At 62.2% G+C, this 18096-nt stretch overlaps 2 protein-coding genes across 5 annotated transcripts; one reads left to right on the plus strand and one right to left on the minus strand.

Annotated features, from left to right (window-relative positions):
* Window positions 1-1297: 1297 nt before the first annotated feature.
* On the minus strand, window positions 1298-5534 carry MIEF2 (mitochondrial elongation factor 2). Its single transcript, XM_055407457.2, has 4 exons — window positions 5381-5534; window positions 3721-3878; window positions 3386-3566; window positions 1298-2996 (listed from the first exon to the last, which is right to left on the minus strand). The coding sequence occupies exons 2-4, from the start codon at window positions 3865-3867 to the stop codon at window positions 1942-1944; spliced, it is 1383 nt and encodes a 460-aa protein (XP_055263432.1). The 5' UTR covers window positions 3868-3878; window positions 5381-5534; the 3' UTR covers window positions 1298-1941.
* Window positions 5535-6013: 479 nt separating this feature from the next.
* FLII (FLII actin remodeling protein) lies at window positions 6014-18047 on the plus strand. Of its 4 annotated transcripts, none has more exons than XM_055407449.2 (30): window positions 6014-6229; window positions 7734-7844; window positions 8235-8306; window positions 9383-9463; window positions 9781-9866; window positions 9949-10110; window positions 10238-10341; window positions 10581-10756; window positions 10842-10999; window positions 11560-11644; window positions 11987-12134; window positions 12295-12431; window positions 12579-12791; window positions 12927-13106; window positions 13707-13789; window positions 13904-13978; window positions 14190-14273; window positions 14378-14549; window positions 15033-15137; window positions 15228-15419; window positions 15683-15871; window positions 15949-16088; window positions 16171-16399; window positions 16511-16665; window positions 16755-16815; window positions 16892-17020; window positions 17147-17253; window positions 17344-17449; window positions 17550-17615; window positions 17700-18047. In XM_055407449.2, exons 1-30 carry the CDS (start codon window positions 6167-6169, stop codon window positions 17832-17834), a joined length of 3804 nt encoding a protein of 1267 aa, XP_055263424.2. In that variant the 5' UTR covers window positions 6014-6166; the 3' UTR covers window positions 17835-18047. The 4 variants fall into 4 exon arrangements, with proteins under 4 accessions (XP_055263424.2, XP_055263425.2, XP_088685071.1 ...); XM_055407450.2 differs by having other exon boundaries at window positions 12298-12431; XM_088828945.1 differs by having other exon boundaries at window positions 17550-18047.
* Window positions 18048-18096: the final 49 nt, after the last annotated feature.

Below are 18096 nucleotides of genomic sequence, written 5' to 3' on the forward strand. Positions count from 1 at the left end.
GCCCAGCAGGCCTCCAGTCTGCAGCCTCAGCAAGAGAGCTCCCATGCAGACTTCCATCAGGGTTTTTTCTGTTTGGTAATCGCACGGCCTGAAACCACTGGCTGGGTCAGCTCTGAATGTGATGCATTGCCCCGAGGGGTCCTGCTCACAGGTTAATCCATGAAAGGACTTGTCTCGTCTGGATAGGTTTTCCAGAGACCCCCAGCTTTGATGGACGCTGGACCGTCTGTCTCAGTCACTGGTTTGGGGGCGCTTTGCTCTTTGCCAGCACTGGGTTAACACCCTTACCCTACCTGTGAAGCAGGTATTCTGGAACCCTCACCTTATGGGGAAGAGGCCAAGGCCGCCCCACCTCCAGCCTGGCCCCTTGCTACTATCACAGCTGCTCACCACCAAAGGCACTCAGGCCAGGCAGCTCCTGAACCATGTCACCTAACGGCCCTTGGGGAAGCCAGTCTCCTGCCCTCCGCCCCTCTGCAGAGCCACTGACCCCATGGGAACACCCGGGAGGCAGGCCCCTCCTGATCTGCAGAGGCCACTGGCCCTGCAACCGGAGTGCCCAAGAGCGCCTCCTCCAGCCTTGACCCCACGTCTCAGCTGGGAGGGGGTCGCCGCAGGATGCATGGGACAGGAAAGGTGGGCCTGGCACAGCTGTGGGGGCCTCACCCCAAGCCCATGTGGCCCCAAGCCCTCCCTGGTTTGTCTGCCACATGGGGTTACATGGGAGCCACAGCTCCCATGGGGACACCTAGACACACCTGCATCCCCGTCTGTACAAAGCAGGGAACCTGCCCTCAACTTGAGGGTCCATGTCTCTGTATGTGGACCACTGCTGGCCAAAGGGCCCCCAGAATCCCCGCGCATCCAGGAGATTATAGGGCTCTAGGGGTCAGGCTTTTTGGAAGAAAGAAAACCCTGACCAACTGGTGCCTGTTACTAAAGCTAGATGCCCCTCCAGGTCAGTCTCCTGCTTCCAAGTTGAGCCCAAGTCCCTCTGGCCAAGGTCAGAGCCTCAAATAGCTGCATGTAAGAGCTGAAACTGCAATACTTTGGCCACCTCATGCGACGAGTTGACTCACTGGAAAAGACTCTGATGCTGGGAAGGGTTGGGGGCAGGAGGAGAAGGGGACGACAGAGAATGAGATGGCTGGATGGCATCACCGACTCTGTGGACATGAGTTTGAGTGTACTCCGGGAGTTGGTGATGGACAGGGAGGCCTGGCGTGCTGTGATTCATGGGGTCGCGGAGAGTCGGACACGACTGAACTGAACTGAAGAGCCCAAAACACGTCCCATGGACATTTTGAGTTTTTTTTATTTTCAGTCACAGTCCTTGCGGCATAGCTTTACTTCGGCAGGAAGGATACCAGAGACAGGAGAGATGTCTGGGAGGGGAGGCAGACAACACCCACACACACACACCAGCCCCCGCCAGCTCCAGGAAGAGCAGAGGATCAGCTAGGACAGCTGGTGTTGGCACAGTGGGGGCCAGGCTGGCAGCAGCCAGGGGCACTCTAGGCTCTGGGCCAGGCGAGCAGCACAGAGAGCCTTGACTCCCCCAGTGAAGACAGAGCCCTCCCAGGGCCTCCGTGGCTAGAGGGGAAGGGCCTTCCCCCAGGTTAGCCCCCGCTAGCCCAGGCTGGAGAGCAAACCAGGCACACAGCACAGAAAACACAGGCCTGAGGGTCAGCCAAAAGCTATGTTCTGAGGATCCCAGGTGACTCCAGCCCCGGGAGGGACCAAACACAGTGTCCATCACCAAGCACCAGCAGCCTGGAGATACCCACACCTGAGGGAAGTATGACTCACCCTTGGGACAGAAAATGACAGTGGCCTCATCCCTGCCTGGGACTCAGCAGCTCCTGCAAGCTGAGAGGGCTGCCCACACCCCCTCGTTCCAGCTAAAAGCAGTGGTGTCTGTTGCCCAGCTGCATCCACCCTCTAGAGCAGCCCCTCGGGGGTCTGTAGACCTCGGTACAGCGCGAAGCCCAGGTCATCAATCTCTTCCTCCCGCAGGCCATCCAGGAGGTTCACGCCGCGGTTGAAGTGGCTGGGCAGGCTGGCCCGCTCCAGGCTGCCGAGCAGCAGCTCCAGAGCCTGCAGGAAGTGCTCCCCCAGGGCCTCCTCAGCCCAGTCAGCCTCCTGCTCACCCAGGTGCAGAACCACCTGAGCCAGGTGGTCCCGGCCCAGCCGCCACAGAACTGGGTGACTGCGGCAGACAGTGCAGAGCAGCAGCAGCAGCCGCCGGCGGGTCCCAGCGTCCTGCTCATCCAGGGCCCGCAGCCGGGCAGCCTCAGCTTGGTACCAGTCCTGGAGCCAGAGGTTCCCAGCCAGCCCCTCCAAGGGCCAGGCCAGCAAGAGGTCTCCGTCCTGGGCTCCGGCCACGGCCAGCAGCACGGCCATGGTGAGCTCCAGGCACTCATGCTGCACCTCCAGCAGCAGCTCATCTGAGGCCACCCGTGGCCGGATCCAACACCCGAGAAGGCTGCCGATGGCTGGCCAGTTGACGGAGGCAGTCAAGGCCTTGCGGAGCAGATCCAGCAGGACCCGGGAGGAGAGGTAGCCGCCCACCAGGAAGCGGTCCCAGGGGCTGCTCCCGCGGGGGCGGAACTCCAGCTGAGTCCTACGCACAGCCCAGCAGCGAGGGTCTTGGGCTACAGTGTCCGAGCCGGCCACCAGGCTCCACAGGCCTGGCTCCAGTGCCAGAGGCACCAGGAGCCGCACAGGGTCAGCAGCCCCCGCCTGCAGCCCCTCGTAGAGTGGCCCACCAGGCACGAGCGCCCTGAAGGGCAGGTCTGGGAATTTGTTCCGCAGATAGGCCTGTAGTTCTAGGGCAATGTCACCCGCCAGCTGCTTGGCCAGAGACACGCGAGCCCCTGGCATGGTCACGTGGTCCCGCTCAAAAGCCAGCAGTTTCTCCTGGAATGTCAGACACAGCGGAGGTGCCGGCAAGCTAAGCTGAGGTGACGTCTGGGGCCCTGCATGAGCAGGCCCTTCTGAAAAGGGAAGGGACCGGGGGCCAGTCAGAGGGGTTGCAATGGGACCACCTGAGATGGCACTGAGCTCAGTGACGAATTCTCACCATCTGAGACCCCTCCCAACACCCTGAGGCTGAAACCCCAGGTCTCGGTTCCCCAGGTGAGGGCCCTCACCATCACAACGCTGCCACCTCGCTCTGGTGCCAGCCCCCATGGTCTCACATCCTGATGGCTGGAGCCTCAGCACCATGCAGGAGGGAAAAGGCATCCAACACACAAGGAAACCCACAGGGAGCAGGGACCCGAACAGGTCACACGGTCACCAGGGCAGGGCCTGGGCTACATCTCCCGAATGTGACCACCAAAACAGGACCCACCCAGGTCAGAGGGGAAGTGGTGCCGCTCACCTGGGGCAGAGAGTGAGGGGGCTGGAGGCGGCACCGGCTGGCTGAGGGCGGCGGGCGGGGGCCGGGACTGGAGGCGTGGCGTGGCCTTGAGCAGGCTCAGGTCCTGCCAGCTGTCCTCCAGGCATGGGGCGTCCCCCTTGGTGTCGTCCTCGTCCCGGGGGCTGGTGGCCCTGTCGATGAGCTGCAGGTAAAGGGACACAGGTGAGGGCATCTGAGGCCTGGGCGGCCACGGCAGAGCCAACCAGGCGGAGGGGCGGAGTTAGGTGCAGTCTCAGGCACTCCCACCTCCCCAGCCCTGCTGTGGAGTCCGTGTCAGCAGGCCAGCCCAGCCTTACCCGCTTCACGGCCAGGGTAGCAATGCCCAGCACTGCAGCTCCGCCCACTCCCAGCACCAGGCGGGCATTGGCCAGAAGGAAGTCTACAGCGCCTCCCAGCACCTCGCCATCACGCCGCTTGCTCCGATTCTGGGAGAACTCAGCCATGGTCAGTCTGCCTGTAAGGGAGCCAGGGTGCAGGGGCCACTCAGTGAGGGGCCGGCTCGGCATCCAGGCAGGTGCTCTACGGCCAGAGTTGGGGTCACAAAGGGGCTTCCAGAGAATTTCCGATGAGAAAAGGGCCACCTGCAGGTTTTCTTGGGAGGAGACTGCGAGCTAGCCCAGAGACCTCCCCCCACCAAAACCTGCAAATAACTCACCTGTATGACAAGGGGCTCACAGAGAAAGACCCTAAGGCCCATGGCAGGTCAGAGAAGGGAGACAATCTCCCCTATCCCACCTTCCAGGCCTCCTGATGTCGCCAAAGACCATGAGGTGGGTCTTATCAGCATCATCCCCATTTACAAAGAAACAGGTTGTGGACCACACAGTGAGTGGTGGGGACTCAGACCCACCCTATGACCAGGTCTCAGGAGCAGCCTTATCCTGGTTCCTAATCAGGCCCTGCAGGAGAAAACCAAGGCCCAAAGAAGACCATGGCCTGGGGACCCAGGCAGCCTGCACTGGACAGCCTCAGGCCTTTGAGGAAACCTCAGTGAAATTCAGGGGGCCACAGTTACTCCCAAATCTCAGCAGGGCAGCCCCCAGAAGCAGGGCCACCATGTCAGAGAACAGGACAAGTGAGATGGCCCAGGATGCCCGGGGGCAAGGGCTGGCTATCAACAGGTATGTGTCAGACAAGGCTGAAGACCCCGCTGGGGGGACAGGGTGTAAGGGGGCTCTAAAGACCACAACAGGGCCGGTTCAGTGCCCTGGACAAGGGCCTCTAAGGCTCGGGACAATAGTGGGTGGGGAGGGGTCTCAGCTGCTGAGAGCCCAGGCCACAGCAGGTGAGCTGAGAGCCTGAGTATGCCAGATACTCTTAGCTTGTCTGTAAGATGGAGCAGGTGCCATGCGAAACCGTTAGACATTCGGAACGCAAAAGTACAGATGGCTGGGACATCAGGCATCTCTGCCAGGCCCGGCAGGCTGAGCCCCAGCCCTCAGGTCCTGAGCACTGAGGGGGTGTGTGACCAAGGGACAAGCCCAAAGGACCAGTCAGATGGCCAGGTAGAACTGTCACCCTGATGATACCTGAACAGATGACCCTGAGCTCAGCGCCAACTCAGCCCCAAGGACTTCTGTCTGCCCTGCTCCCAGTCGGTGCCAGAGCCCGGTTGCCAGGTGGGGCCTGCAGCCCCGCACCCGCCCCCTTTCCCAAGCTAAAAATAGGAAAGACCGCGGAGGGGGTTGACCCAGCGTGGCCCCGCGGCGGCTTCCTTCATCAGGACTGCCAACCGCCTCCAAACTGTAAAGCGCTCAAAGCCCCCGCGTGTCTGACCCGAGGCGCGCAGACCCTAACCAGGGAAGGGGAGAGGGAAAGGCCAGGCCTCCCCTAGCCTCCTCCAAGCCCCGGCCGCGAGGACACCGAGGCCCGGGGAACGCCGAGATGGGCCCAAGAAGCGACCAGAGCTCGGCCCGATCCGGCTCTTTCCCAGCCGGAACCGCGCCCCGGCGGTACCTGCGTCGCGGCTTCGGCGCCCCGGCCCGGGGACGCAGGGGGCGCTCGGGCTGCGCCCCGGGGCCGCCTGGGAATAGAACGTGCAGGACCCGGGAGTCGAACGCCAAGGCCTGGGGCGGGCGCGGGCCGGCTCGCAGACGGACAGGCCCCGAATCCAATCAGAGCGCAGAAGGACCGTGCCCACGTGCCGCTCTGAGGCGCCCTCGGCCAATAGCGGCCGAGCGCTCCTCGGGGCGGAGCTCCTCGGCGAGCACCGCCTTAAAGGCGCAGGGCGGTGCTCAGACACTCGGCCGGTGGGAACGCGAGCTCCTTCCCGGCGAAGGAAGCATCCGGTGGAGCTCCTGGTCACTGCAGTCTGCGGCCGCCTCTCCCGTGAAGGGGATACTGGTCCTGTCACTTACTGGGACCGCCATGTGCCGGCCCAGGGAGGCCTCCCTCGAGGGGCAAGCGGGCACGTAACCGCGCACCCGGGCTCGCCTCCGAGCCAGGACGCCTAGGAGTGTGAGCACTGGCCCCGGAGCGTCTCCCGGAGGCCCGCGTCCTACTGCCACTGCCGCCCGAACCACCCTGGTCCCCGGCGTTGACCAGCGCAGGGACAGCCGCGGGCCGAGAAGGCCCTTCGGGGCACCGGGGCACCACGCTCCTCGAGGCCCAGCCCGGGGGCGTCAGGAGCGGCCCCCGGGCTGAGGGGCGGGGCCGGCGCGCTCCCCGCCCCGCCGGCTCCGCGGTCCCCGCCCCGAGCGCCAGGCCCCGCCCGCGGTCCGCTCCCCTCAGCCCAGCGCCGCCATGGAGGGCACTGGGGTGTTGCCGTTCGTGCGCGGCGTGGACCTCAGCGGCAATGACTTCAAGGTGAGCCTCCGGGCGGCGGCCGGGACCCCCAGCCCGCCCCTCCGCTTCCTGCGCGCCCGGGACCGCGGACGGGCGTGCCCGGACCCCGCCCCGGGCCGACGTCCCAGGCCTCCGCCCGGCGCCCGCAAAGACAGCCCAGGCCGGGCGGGGCGGGCGCGCGCAGGGTCCCGGAGCTGCGCCGGGGCGCGCGGGGTCTGCCCACCGGGCCCGGTCCTGGCTCCTGGCCCCGGCAGGCCGGCCGGGGGTCCCCGTCGGAACTCGAGCTCGCGCCTCCCTAGGCCTCCCCGCCCCTGTGAGGTCACAGCCCAAGCCGGGCCCTGACTCATGGTTGCGCCGCCGGCTCTGCTCTACCCGCACCCACCACCCCCATCCTGTGTGGTCTTAGGCAAGTCACTTCCCCTCTCGGAGCCTCGTCTTCTCCTCTGGTGGAGGGGCTTACATTGAAACCCCTGGAGGCAGGGATTAGTTGTGGAGGGCATGTTGGGTAGGTGTGCAAGGCCCTGGGTGCCAGTTGTCTGAGTAGCCGCTGAACTGGCAGACCAGGGCCGCTGGGAACACCAGCCCAGCTTCGGGGCGGGGCAGTGGTTTTTGAAAACTGAGAATGAAGCCTCAGGGCTGGTGACCAGAGAGGAGGCCCTGAGAGATGGCCTGGTTCCAGGAGGGTCCTCAGGGCTGCAGGGTGGATGAGTGGGGTGTCAGTGGAGCATCAGCTTGGGTCTGCAGGGTCCAGTGGTCCAGGCAGTAGCTGGGGTCAGGGCAGAGGAGACAGACCCTTTCTTCCTGTATTTACCCACACTTGACACCATGCACACTCCTCTGCTTCTATCCCCATCGTCCTCACCTGGAGTCCCCCAGTGTCCTCTCCAGTCCAGGAGAGTGAGTCACTGGCAGGGAATGTGGTTATAGGGAGAAGGGGCACCAGCCCAGAGCACTGAAGGCACAAGCCTCCCCAGGCTTCTGGCCACAGGGCTGGGGTCCTGAGGTGGGCATTTGAGTCTGGGGGAACGAATGGGTGAGTAGACTAATGAATAAGCTATGCCTGTGTGGGAAAGGGTGGGGAGCTGGGGCCTCATGCAGGGGGTGGGTGGCAGGGCACAGGTGGGGCCTTGGCAGAGGCACAGGGTGCAGTTTGACAAATTGCACAGGCAGGGCCTGGATGCACGGCCAAGACATTGAGTTGATCCGACCTCACAGCTGACTGTGGGGTGGCACCTAGAATAAGCCTTCCTGGGCCGAGAATCCAGAAGGAGAGGCGGGTCTTAGGTCAGCAGCCATCCTGATCACCAGTGGGTTCTCAGGACATTTTTGTCTTCAGGGGGCTTTCATCAGCCCTATTTTACAGGTGAGATAACTGAGACAGAGTGACCAAGTCATGTGTCTGGGGTCACACACCCAACTAGAGGTGACTATTGCCCCCCAAAGGCTCCCACGGGCAGTGGGGGCCATAGGGTGGCAGAGCAAGGGTACCATGTCCCAGACCAGCCTCACTGTGACATATCCCCAGGGTGGCTACTTCCCTGAGAACGTCAAAGCCATGACCAGCCTGCGATGGCTGAAGCTAAACCGCACTGGCCTTTGCTACCTGCCAGAGGAGTTGGCCTCCCTGCAGAAGCTGGTAAGAGGCTTTGGGCAGGCAGGGGAGGGTCCTGGTGGATGGGGCTGGCCAGGTGAGCAGAGCCTGTGCAGGACATTGCCTGTCACAAGCAGAACTGCTGGAGAGGGGATGAGCACCCTGTCCCGGGAAGTTTGCAAGAAGAGGCTAGGTCTGTGAAGGAGGAAAGGTGCAAGAGTGGACTGGACCTGGGTGGCCGAGGGTGCCTGGGTAGGGCAAGGCTGTGGTGGCGAATAGGGGCTCTGTGGGAAGATCCCTGGGTGGGGCAAGGACCTGGTGGTGGATGGGGGCTCTATGGGAGGGTCCCTGGACAGGGGAAAGCTGTGGTGCCAGTGGGGGCTCTGTGGACGCCCAACCCACCCTGCTGAGCCTTTGCACCCTGTGCCGGCCCAGGAACACCTGTCGGTGAGCCACAACAACCTAACCACACTGCATGGGGAGCTGTCCAGCCTACCATCGCTGCGGGTGAGTACCCCCCAAGACTGCAGAACTCAGGGTGGGGCCTGGGTGCCAGGCCAGCTCCTCTGTCCACCCCGTGTCAGGGGGGTTGGGGGGAGAGGGCATGCAGTAATGACCTGAGTTGAGTAACACGTAGGAGAAAAGGTGAAAAAGCCTAAGTCTGATCCGTTTTGAACTGCTGTGATAGCTGATCCTGGCTGAGCAGCACTCTAGCTATTTCTCAAGGGTCTTTCATGTGATCCTGACTTCCACCAAGTTCACAGATGAGGACACTGACCCCGGGGGCAGATCACTTGCCTGTGGTTTATCCCCAGTGATAAAGCTGGGGCAGGGGAGGGAGGTGGTCTGGGTGGGGTCATTCCCCCTGCTGTTCTCCATGGAACCTCCCGTCCCAGATGTTCAGGCCATTCCAATGGTCATTCCCATTTAAGGTTGGAGCCCTGAGATGGGAAGGGCACGCTTCTGGAGTCTGGTTAAACCTGAGCTCTGCACTTACCGAGATGGCCCTTCATTGACCGCCGTGAAGTGGCAGGGTGTCACCATGCAACATCGGGCAGAGGGAGCCACAGTGGTGGCTCCTGTTTCTCCTGTCACTTGTGGTCATGGTGCCATCCCCTGGTCTGTTCCCTCCCCCTCGGCCATCCTGCAGTAATGTCCTGCACCATGAAGCCTGAGCAGGTTTCAGCCCTAAGGGCACAGAAAACAGGCTTACTGTGAGTCTACACTCTGATGCTTTTGGTCCAAACTTCTTCCGTGTGTGCCAGAAACTCTGACTCAGAGGTCCATGCCTATCTTGCCTTATGGAACCAGGAGGAAGAGGGGTTATTGCATCAGAAAAAGCTACCTGCGTTTATGTGTGCTGGGCTGTGGGGCACATTTGAGTTGGGCTTTGAAGTGTGAATAGGAGCTCATTGGTAGAGTAGGAAGGGCTTGCCAAGTAGAGGGACTACAAGCAAAGGCCGCAGTGGGAGAGCACTCAGGACTAGCCTCCAGTGGGCTTACGGAGAAGGTAGCCTTCCCTGACCTCTGCTTCTCCTTGGAGTGGAAGCCAGGACACATGGACTCTCATGGTTTATCCCCAGGCCATTGTGGCTCGAGCCAACAGTCTGAAGAATTCAGGAGTCCCTGATGATATCTTCAAGCTGGACGATCTCTCAGTCCTGGTCAGTAGTCACCCACCACCTGGAAGTGAACCCTACTATTCAGTGACCCTCCCCCCATTGCCCTGGGCCCCTGGGGCCATGGTTTTCCTGTTGTACAAATGAAGGAACTGGAGACATCCGATGGACAGTGCCTTGCCCAAGGTTGCTCAGTTCCCTGACTTAGTCCCTTCCTCCCAGGGTCCCACTGTCTCCCTTTGGCCTGGAAACCTCCTCCTCTGCTGCCCTCTCAGCATCCATCCCAACCCTTGAGCGTGGTGCAGGCCTGGCGGGGTGGGGCCAGCCCTGCTACCCCTGACCTGGCCTCATCCCCTCCCCAGGACTTGAGCTATAACCAGCTGACAGAGTGCCCGCGGGAGCTGGAGAATGCCAAGAACATGCTGGTGCTGAACCTCAGCCACAATAGGTGCCACGTGCCGGGCTGGGCCAGGGAGGTGACTGACCCCAGAAGCAGAGCGCAGCCCTGACCGCTGGCCCTCTGCCCACAGCATCGACACCATCCCCAACCAGCTCTTCATCAACCTCACTGACCTGCTGTACCTGGACCTCAGCGAGAACCGCCTGGAGAGCCTGCCCCCCCAGATGCGCCGGCTCGTGCACCTGCAGACGCTCGTGCTCAATGGGAACCCGCTGCTGCATGCCCAGCTCCGGTGGGCGCCCCTCCCCACCGGGCCCAGCCTAGCTGGGTCAACACCAGGCATCCCACCTGCCCCGCCCACACCCACCCTCGGGCCCTGCCCCTCACCTGAGGTAGTGTCTCCCCGCGTCCCCCCACAGGCAGCTCCCAGCACTGACGGCCTTGCAGACCTTGCACCTGCGGAACACACAGCGCACCCAGAGCAACCTGCCCACCAGCCTGGAGGGCCTGAGCCACCTCGCAGGTGGGCAGTCCCCAAGAGCCCTCAGCCCCTTCCTCCCTCACTTAGGAGGCAGCTGGACCCTGCTTCCCTAAAAGCCTCTAGGGGGAGGGGTGCCCCCAGGGGGAGGGGTATGGTTCTGACAGGACCCTGTTTCATCACATGCCTGAGGCCACAGAGCCTGGAGGGGTAGCCAGGCTTCACATAGTGCGCTGCCTTTGAGCCCGCTAGGGGCCCTGGCTGACATGCTCACCTGTACCCAGATGTGGACCTGTCCTGCAACGACCTGACGCGGGTGCCTGAGTGCCTGTACGCCCTGCCCGGCTTGCGGCGCCTTAACCTCAGCAGCAACCAGATCGCGGAGCTATCCCTGTGCATCGACCAGTGGGTGCACCTGGAGACCTTGAACCTGTCCCGGAACCAGCTGACCTCACTGCCTGTATGTGCGGGTCTGGGGAGGGAGGGACGGCCACAGGTCTTCTTGGCGCCCACCTCTGACCCCACATCTGCTGTGCCCCCTGCAGTCGGCCATCTGCAAACTGACCAAGCTGAAGAGGCTGTACCTGAACTCCAACAAGCTGGACTTTGACGGGCTACCCTCAGGCATTGGCAAGCTGTCCAGCCTGGAGGAGTTTATGGCCGCCAACAACAAGCTGGAGCTGATCCCCGAGAGCCTCTGCAGGTACTGGGCTGAGGCGGGGTCTCCCCCGCCCCCATGGTCTCTGTGCATTGTACAGAACACGAGGGGTTGAGTTGAGTTTGTGGATAAAGACCCTGGGCTCCTGCCAGTGGGTTCCCTGAGCGCCCTTCAGGGACAAAGGGCAAGGCCAGAGGGACTGCGCTGCTGCTTCCTTTGAGACTCTGTGCTGCCTTTTTCTGCTCCCCGAGGTCACAGCATCCACTAGCACAGTCCCTGGCGCTGAGAACAGAGGACCCCTGGCAGCTTCTGAGCTAATTTGAGGGCAGAGTATAGTTTTTGATGCCCTTTTGCTTGTGTCTAGGGGTCTCTGGTTCTCGGAAGGCCATGGTGGAGGATGCTGCCCTATAGGAGCCATAGAAAGGGCCTCCAGTCACTCAGCCACAAGGAAGCTTGCCCCACCCCCACCCTTCTGGGTGCTTTGGAGCCGGCTGGTTTCTTAACTGGCTGGGCTGCTCAGGCCCTCTGGTACTACCTGCCTCCCCAAGCCAGGACTGGAAGGCCCCCTGTCTGCCCACTCGTGAGGCCTGACTGTGTCCTCACAGGTGCATGAAGCTGAGGAAGCTGGTCCTGAACAAGAACCGCTTGGTGACCCTCCCGGAGGCCATCCACTTTCTGACGGAGATTGAGGTCGGACAGGCAGCTGGTGCTGGGGGTGGGGACAGACCCCCAGGAAAGACTGAGCAATGGGGTCCTGGGGAGAGGGCAGCAGGGGCTCCTGGAGGGGTGGCTGGTGCCAGGGTGGGGAGGGGGTGACCCACATCTGGTATCCACATCACACTCAGCATTGTCATTTAAGCCTCACAATCAGCCTGCAAGGCCACTCTTCGCAGATGGGGAAGCCAGGCCCACGAGGGCGGCAGGGTGGGGACCTGGGCCCTTTGGCCCTCATGGTGCAGAGGTAGAGATGGGGTTTGGGGGCGCTAAGGGTGAACTGAGATTCAGTGCTGGCTCTGCTCACCCACGAGGCAGGTCCTGGACGTGCGGGAGAACCCCAGCCTTGTCATGCCCCCCAAGCCTGTGGACCGTGCCGCCGAGTGGTACAACATCGACTTCTCACTGCAGAACCAGCTGCGGCTGGCGGGTGCCTCCCCTGCCACGGTGGCTGCGGCAGCCGCTGGTGAGCATGGGATGCCTCTCTGGGCCTCAACTTACTCATCTGTAAACTGGGTTGGATGTTCTCTCTGGATAGGGGTGTGGAGTTGGCCCCTGGTTGGCTGGATGCCCTGGGGATGAAGGGGTCGGAGCCAGCCGGGTCAGCTGTCTGCCCCTCCCCTCAGCAGGGAGTGGGCCCAAGGACCCCCTGGCTCGCAAGATGCGACTTCGGAGGCGCAAGGACTCGGCCCAGGACGACCAGGCCAAGCAGGTGCTGAAGGGCATGTCAGACGTGGCCCAGGAGAAAAACAGAAAGCAGGAGGTAATCCGGCTGGACCAGGGCTCGGCTCTGCTCGGCAGGGACCCAGGCCCAGTGGGAGAGGGGACTAGGGACAAGGGCAGAAGGGTTCTGCTCCATCAGAGCTGGGCATGGGCAGAGTCAAGCCAGTGTTGTGCCCGCCCCCACCAGGAGAGCGTGGAGGCTGGAGCGCCTGGGGGCAAGGTGCGGCGCTGGGACCAGGGCCTGGAGAAGCCACGCCTTGACTACTCGGAGTTCTTCACTGAGGATGTGGGCCAGCTGCCTGGCCTGACCATCTGGCAGATCGAGAACTTCGTGCCTGTGCTGGTGGAGGAAGATCTCCACGGCAAGTTCTACGAGGCAGACTGCTACATTGTGCTCAAGGTGCAAGTCTGGATGCTGCGAGGGGTCGCGGGGGCGTCTCTTGGATCGCTCTGGATGGGGTGGGAGGGGAGAGCTCTGCAGGGCATGGCGGTGCCGCTGGCCAGGGGTTGACCCAGACGCTGCCTCGGCCTGCAGACCTTTCTGGATGACAGCGGTTCTCTGAACTGGGAGATCTACTACTGGATTGGCGGGGAGGCCACACTCGATAAGAAGGCTTGCTCTGCCATCCACGCCGTCAATCTGCGCAACTACCTGGGTGCCGAGTGCCGCACGGTGCGCGAGGAGATGGGAGACGAGAGTGAGGAGTTCCTGCAGGTGCGGGGCCGGGGCAGGGCTGCCAGGGATGTGTCCAGTATGGGGCCAGGTGGGGTGAGGTCAGAGGAGCGAGCTGAGACCACCGGTTGGGAGCTGGGTCAGGTGAAGATGAGGAGGCCAGGCTAGTTTGGGAGTCCGCTTGGTGGGGGTGTAGCCAGGAGAGACGGGAAGTTGAAGCAAGAATTACAAAGGGACTGGCTACCAAGGAGGTGGGGCCGAGGGCAGGGCCAGAGTCATCCAGTGAACTGGGTCAGTGAGAGATGCTGGCCTGCCACCAGCTGGTTACACGCAGATATCTACACAAGATTTTGGGTACTTTTACCTAAGTTTGCCACGTTCTGTAAACCTGCCTGGTCATGTCCCCTGACACACTTGGATCTTACCATGCTATGTCTTGCACAGGAGTGAACGGGTTCATGGTTGTGTATATACTAACACCGCAAGTGTATTTTTGTCTGCCGGCATAGATCTTATGTTTTTTAACACTGTCACGGATTCATAGTATCTGATCCATCTGTACACAGCTCTGCTTCTCCTGACAGGTGGTATTTGGTGGGGGTAGGGGGGCAGCTCAGTGAAAGGTCGCACACCCTCTCACAGGTATTTGACAACGCCATCTCCTACATTGAGGGTGGAACAGCCAGTGGCTTCTACACTGTGGAGGACACACACTACGTGACCAGGTGGGGCTTGTGTGTGAGCGGCACCGACCTAGACTTGGTCGGGAAGGATGGGGGAGGGCATTGGGGTAAATCTGCCCTTGGTGCCCCCCGAGCCACTCTTGCTCTGGCCCCCAGGATGTACCGCGTGTATGGGAAGAAGAACATCAAGCTGGAGCCCGTGCCTCTCAAGGGGGCCTCCCTGGACCCAAGGTGAGCCCCATGATGTGAAGTGGCATGCTTGTCCCTGTACCTTCTCCCCACCAGTGTGGGGGGACAAAGCTGGGCTCTAGATAAGAGGCCGCCCAGCCCTTGTCCCACATGGCTTGGCAGGAGGCCAGCAAGGAGGGATTTGGGGTGAGGTCAGCGGCACGGGGCAGTTACTGCATGTGGCCCATTCCAGCCCCTCACCCCTTCTGTCCAGGTTTGTTTTCCTGCTGGACAGAGGGCTGGAGATCTACGTGTGGCGAGGGTCCCAGGCCACACTGAGCAGCACTACCAAGGCCAGGTAAGAGGACTGCACCCTGCCCAGACATCCTGGGTGCTTTGTGCAAAGGATCATGGTCACCTGAGGAGGTACGGGCCTCACTAAGGCTTTGCATCTGCCCTCAGGCTCTTTGCGGAAAAAATTAACAAGAATGAGCGAAAGGGGAAGGCAGAGATCTTGCTGCTGGTACAGGGCCAGGAGCCCCCAGAGTTCTGGGAGGCGCTGGGTGGGGAGCCCTCCGAGATCAAGAAGCACGTGCCTGATGACTTTTGGCCACCCCAGCCCAAGCTGTATAAGGTGAGCTTCACCAGTGGTCAGGATTTGGGCGGGCCTTTGTACCACTGTGGTGGCTGTGGTCTCATTCTGGACTTTGCTGGGGAGAGGGTGCCACTTCCTGGGCAGGAAATGCCAGGGTCTGAGTGGGGACGTGGAAACTAGCATCAGGCTCTGTGGTTCCAGGAAGGTGGGACTGGAGAGGAAGGCCGAGAAGCACATGGGTGCTTGGCCTGAGGACCTGGTCTTGACTCTGTGGGTGACAGGAAGATGGGGGTGTTGTGAGCGGGAAAAGGACCAGTTAGAAAATCTGTAAGGACCCAGAGAGGGAAGACAGGTTTAACAACCCTTCCACTGGTAGGATTTCCTGGAAAGGAGGTTGGGGTACAGGTAGACTAGTGCGGAAAGGAGCAGGCTGTGGACTTGAGCGCAGTGGCCAGCCTGACCAGGGGCTGCTGTGGGTTGGTCTTGTGTTCCCCAGTTAAACCCACCTCTTGCTCCTACCAGGTGGGCCTGGGCCTGGGCTACCTGGAGCTGCCACAGATCAACTACAAGCTCTCCGTGGAACATAAGAAGCGGCCCAAAGTGGAACTAATGCCTCGGATGCGACTGGTGAGACTCACAGGGAGGAGGGCCCCTGAGCCAAGATCCCTCCCTGCTGGCTGACCCTGGCCTTGACCTCCAACCTCTGGGGCCCCGCAGCTGCAGAGCCTGCTGGACACTCGCAGCGTGTACATCCTGGACTGTTGGTCCGACGTGTTCATCTGGCTCGGCCGCAAGTCCCCACGCCTGGTGCGTGCCGCAGCCCTCAAACTGGGCCAGGAACTGTGCGGGATGCTCCACCGACCACGCCACGCCATGGTCAGCCGCAGCCTCGAGGGCACCGAGGCGCAGGTGCGGATGATTGCAGCCGCTCTCGGAGGCTTCCTCCCCGAGGTCCTGCGACCGCGTTCTTGCCCTGACGCCCCATGAACAGGTTACAGGCTACATACAGCCCTGCGCAGCTTCCGGGACTGCTGCCAGCCCAGCCCAGTTCCTACCCGCCCCCTACACTCCTAGGCCACACCCCTCCAGCCCGCCCCTCCCGGCCCCGCCCCGTTCCAGTTCCCAGGTCCCGCCCTGCTTCGCGGATCCCACCTCCGGCTGTGCTTTCTCAGGTGTTCAAGGCCAAGTTCAAGAACTGGGACGACGTGTTGAGTGTGGACTACACGCGCAACGCAGAGTCCATGCTTCAGGGCCCGGGGCTCGCGGGGAAGGTGAAGCGCGACGCCGAGAAGAAGGACCAGATGAAGGCAGACCTCACGGCGCTCTTCCTGCCGCGGCAGCCGCCCATGGCTCTGGCCGAGGTGGGCGCTAGCCGAGGGCCGTGGGGAGGGAGGGCCGGCTGTGCAGGTCCCACCGTGATGGGTGGGGTCGTACGCAGGCCGAGCAGCTGATGGAGGAGTGGAACGAGGACCTGGACGGCATGGAGGGCTTCGTGCTGGAGGGCAAGAAGTTCGCTCGGCTGCCGGAAGAGGAGTTCGGCCACTTCTACACGCAGGATTGCTACGTCTTCCTCTGCAGGTGCCCTGCACCCCCCTTACCCGGCCCTCCCCCGGTACTGGGGCCTCGGTTCAACCCTGCCCACCGCCCTGTGACCCTGCAGGTACTGGGTCCCCGTGGAGTACGAGGAGGAGAAGGAGGAGGAGAAGGCAGGGGCCGAGGACAAGGAGGGCAACGAGGTGGCAGCCGAGACGGAGGAGAAGCAGCCTGAGGAGGACTTCCAGTGCATTGTGTACTTCTGGCAGGGCCGTGAGGCCTCCAACATGGGTTGGCTTACCTTCACCTTCAGCCTGCAGAAGAAGTTCGAGAGCCTCTTCCCTGGCAAGCTGGAGGTGTGGGGGCCCTGTGCCAGAGCCCTGGGCGGGGCGTTCCTGGAGAGGCTTGCCCCACTGGGAGCAGGGTGGGGGTCCAGGGAGCTGCCCCTGACACTTCCACACCTGCAGGTGGTGCGCATGACGCAGCAGCAGGAGAACCCCAAGTTCCTGTCCCATTTCAAGAGAAAGTTCATTATCCACCGGGGCAAGAGGAAGGCTGCCCAGGGCGCCCTGCAGCCCAGCCTGTACCAGATCCGCACCAATGGCAGCGCCCTCTGCACCCGGTAACGCTGTGGGGCAGGGCGTGGGTGCGCAGGGGCGGGCTTGGCTGCTCCCTGCTGACCCCTCCCTCACTTCCCCTCGCCTCCCCCAGGTGCATCCAAATCAACACAGACTCCAGCCTCCTTAACTCAGAGTTCTGCTTCATCCTCAAGGTGGGGTCTCGTGTGGTTGGGACCGAGGGGCAGGGTGTGGAGCAGGGTGGGCCTGACCTGACCCCCACACACCCAGGTTCCCTTTGAGAGCGAGGACAACCAGGGAATTGTGTACGCGTGGGTGGGCCGGGCATCAGACCCCGACGAGGCCAAGCTGGCAGAAGACATCCTCAACAGCATGTTTGAGGCCTCCTACAGCAAGCAGGTGACTGGGGTTGGGGCGGGTGGTCAGGTGACAGGGAGGGGGGCTCAGGGGGGTCAGGCAGGGGGTGGTGACCAGGTGGGGGCAGGCAAGCAGTGGGCCCTGAGCTGACCAGCCTTCTCCCTCCAGGTCATCAACGAGGGCGAGGAGCCCGAGAACTTCTTCTGGGTGGGCATCGGCACACAGAAGCCCTACGACGACGACGCTGAATACATGAAGCACACGCGGCTCTTCCGGTGAGGTCGCCCTGCCACCGCTCCCGGCGTCCTCAGTCCTGACCCTGCTGCCATGACCCTCAGCCTCTCCCTGACCCTTGCCTTCCCCAGATGCTCCAACGAGAAGGGCTACTTCGCGGTGACTGAGAAATGTTCTGATTTCTGCCAGGATGACCTGGCAGACGATGACATCATGCTCTTAGACAATGGCCAAGAGGTGAGACCTCCCCTCCCCGACCCTGCCCACGCTGGGAACCTGACCGTCCCTAAAGAGGCTTTCTGAGGCTGGGAGACCACATCCCCTGTTGTCCCCACAGGTCTACATGTGGGTGGGGTCCCAGACCAGCCAGGTGGAGATCAAGCTGAGCCTGAAGGCCTGCCAGGTGAGCGGGGGAGGGGCTAAGGCTGGGCCTGGGGGAGAGGCCGAGGGTGGGGCTGCCCTCACCAACGCCCTGCCCGCCCCTCAGGTGTACATCCAGCACATGCGCTCCAAGGAGCACGAGCGGCCCCGCCGCCTGCGCCTCGTGCGCAAGGGCAACGAGCAGCACGCCTTCACCCGCTGCTTCCACGCCTGGAGCACCTTCCGCCAGGCCCTGGCCTAAGGCCACCGCCACTGCACTCCGCCTCTATGGGGGCTAAGTGCCCCCGTGCCACTGTTCCCAGTGCCACCAGTGGGGTGACCCTGACCAGTGTCTCCAGGGGTCTGGCAAAGCAGTCTCCCTCTACTCTGAGCTCACATGTGACTTCCTCTCTTCTGCCAGGGATAAGGCAGGTGTGGCTGCCCTTTAAGAGATATTAAATGCTTTTATTTTCAATATTAAAAATCAGTATTTTTAATTTTAAAATGCTAATTTAACAAAAATG

Source organism: Moschus berezovskii, chromosome 20 (assembly GCF_049115385.1).
Source record: "Moschus berezovskii isolate FMDL1 chromosome 20, NW_MosBer_1.0, whole genome shotgun sequence".
Lineage (NCBI taxonomy): Eukaryota > Metazoa > Chordata > Mammalia > Artiodactyla > Moschidae > Moschus > Moschus berezovskii.

Coding starts and splice junctions, on each gene's coding strand:
- MIEF2 (XM_055407457.2), bottom strand. CDS start 3,867: ATGGCTGAGTTCTCCCAGAATCGGAGCAAGCGGCGTGATGGCGAGGTG. Junction 3,567..3,720: donor CTACCCTGGCCGTGAAGCGG/GTAAGGCTGGGC, acceptor CTTTACCTGCAG/CTCATCGACAGGGCCACCAG. Junction 2,997..3,385: donor CCCCTCACTCTCTGCCCCAG/GTGAGCGGCACC, acceptor TTCCCTTTTCAG/AAGGGCCTGCTCATGCAGGG.
- FLII (XM_088828945.1), top strand. CDS start 6,167: ATGGAGGGCACTGGGGTGTTGCCGTTCGTGCGCGGCGTGGACCTCAGC. Junction 12,135..12,294: donor GGTGGCTGCGGCAGCCGCTG/GTGAGCATGGGA, acceptor CCCTCCCCTCAG/CAGGGAGTGGGCCCAAGGAC. Junction 16,400..16,510: donor TCTTCCCTGGCAAGCTGGAG/GTGTGGGGGCCC, acceptor CCACACCTGCAG/GTGGTGCGCATGACGCAGCA.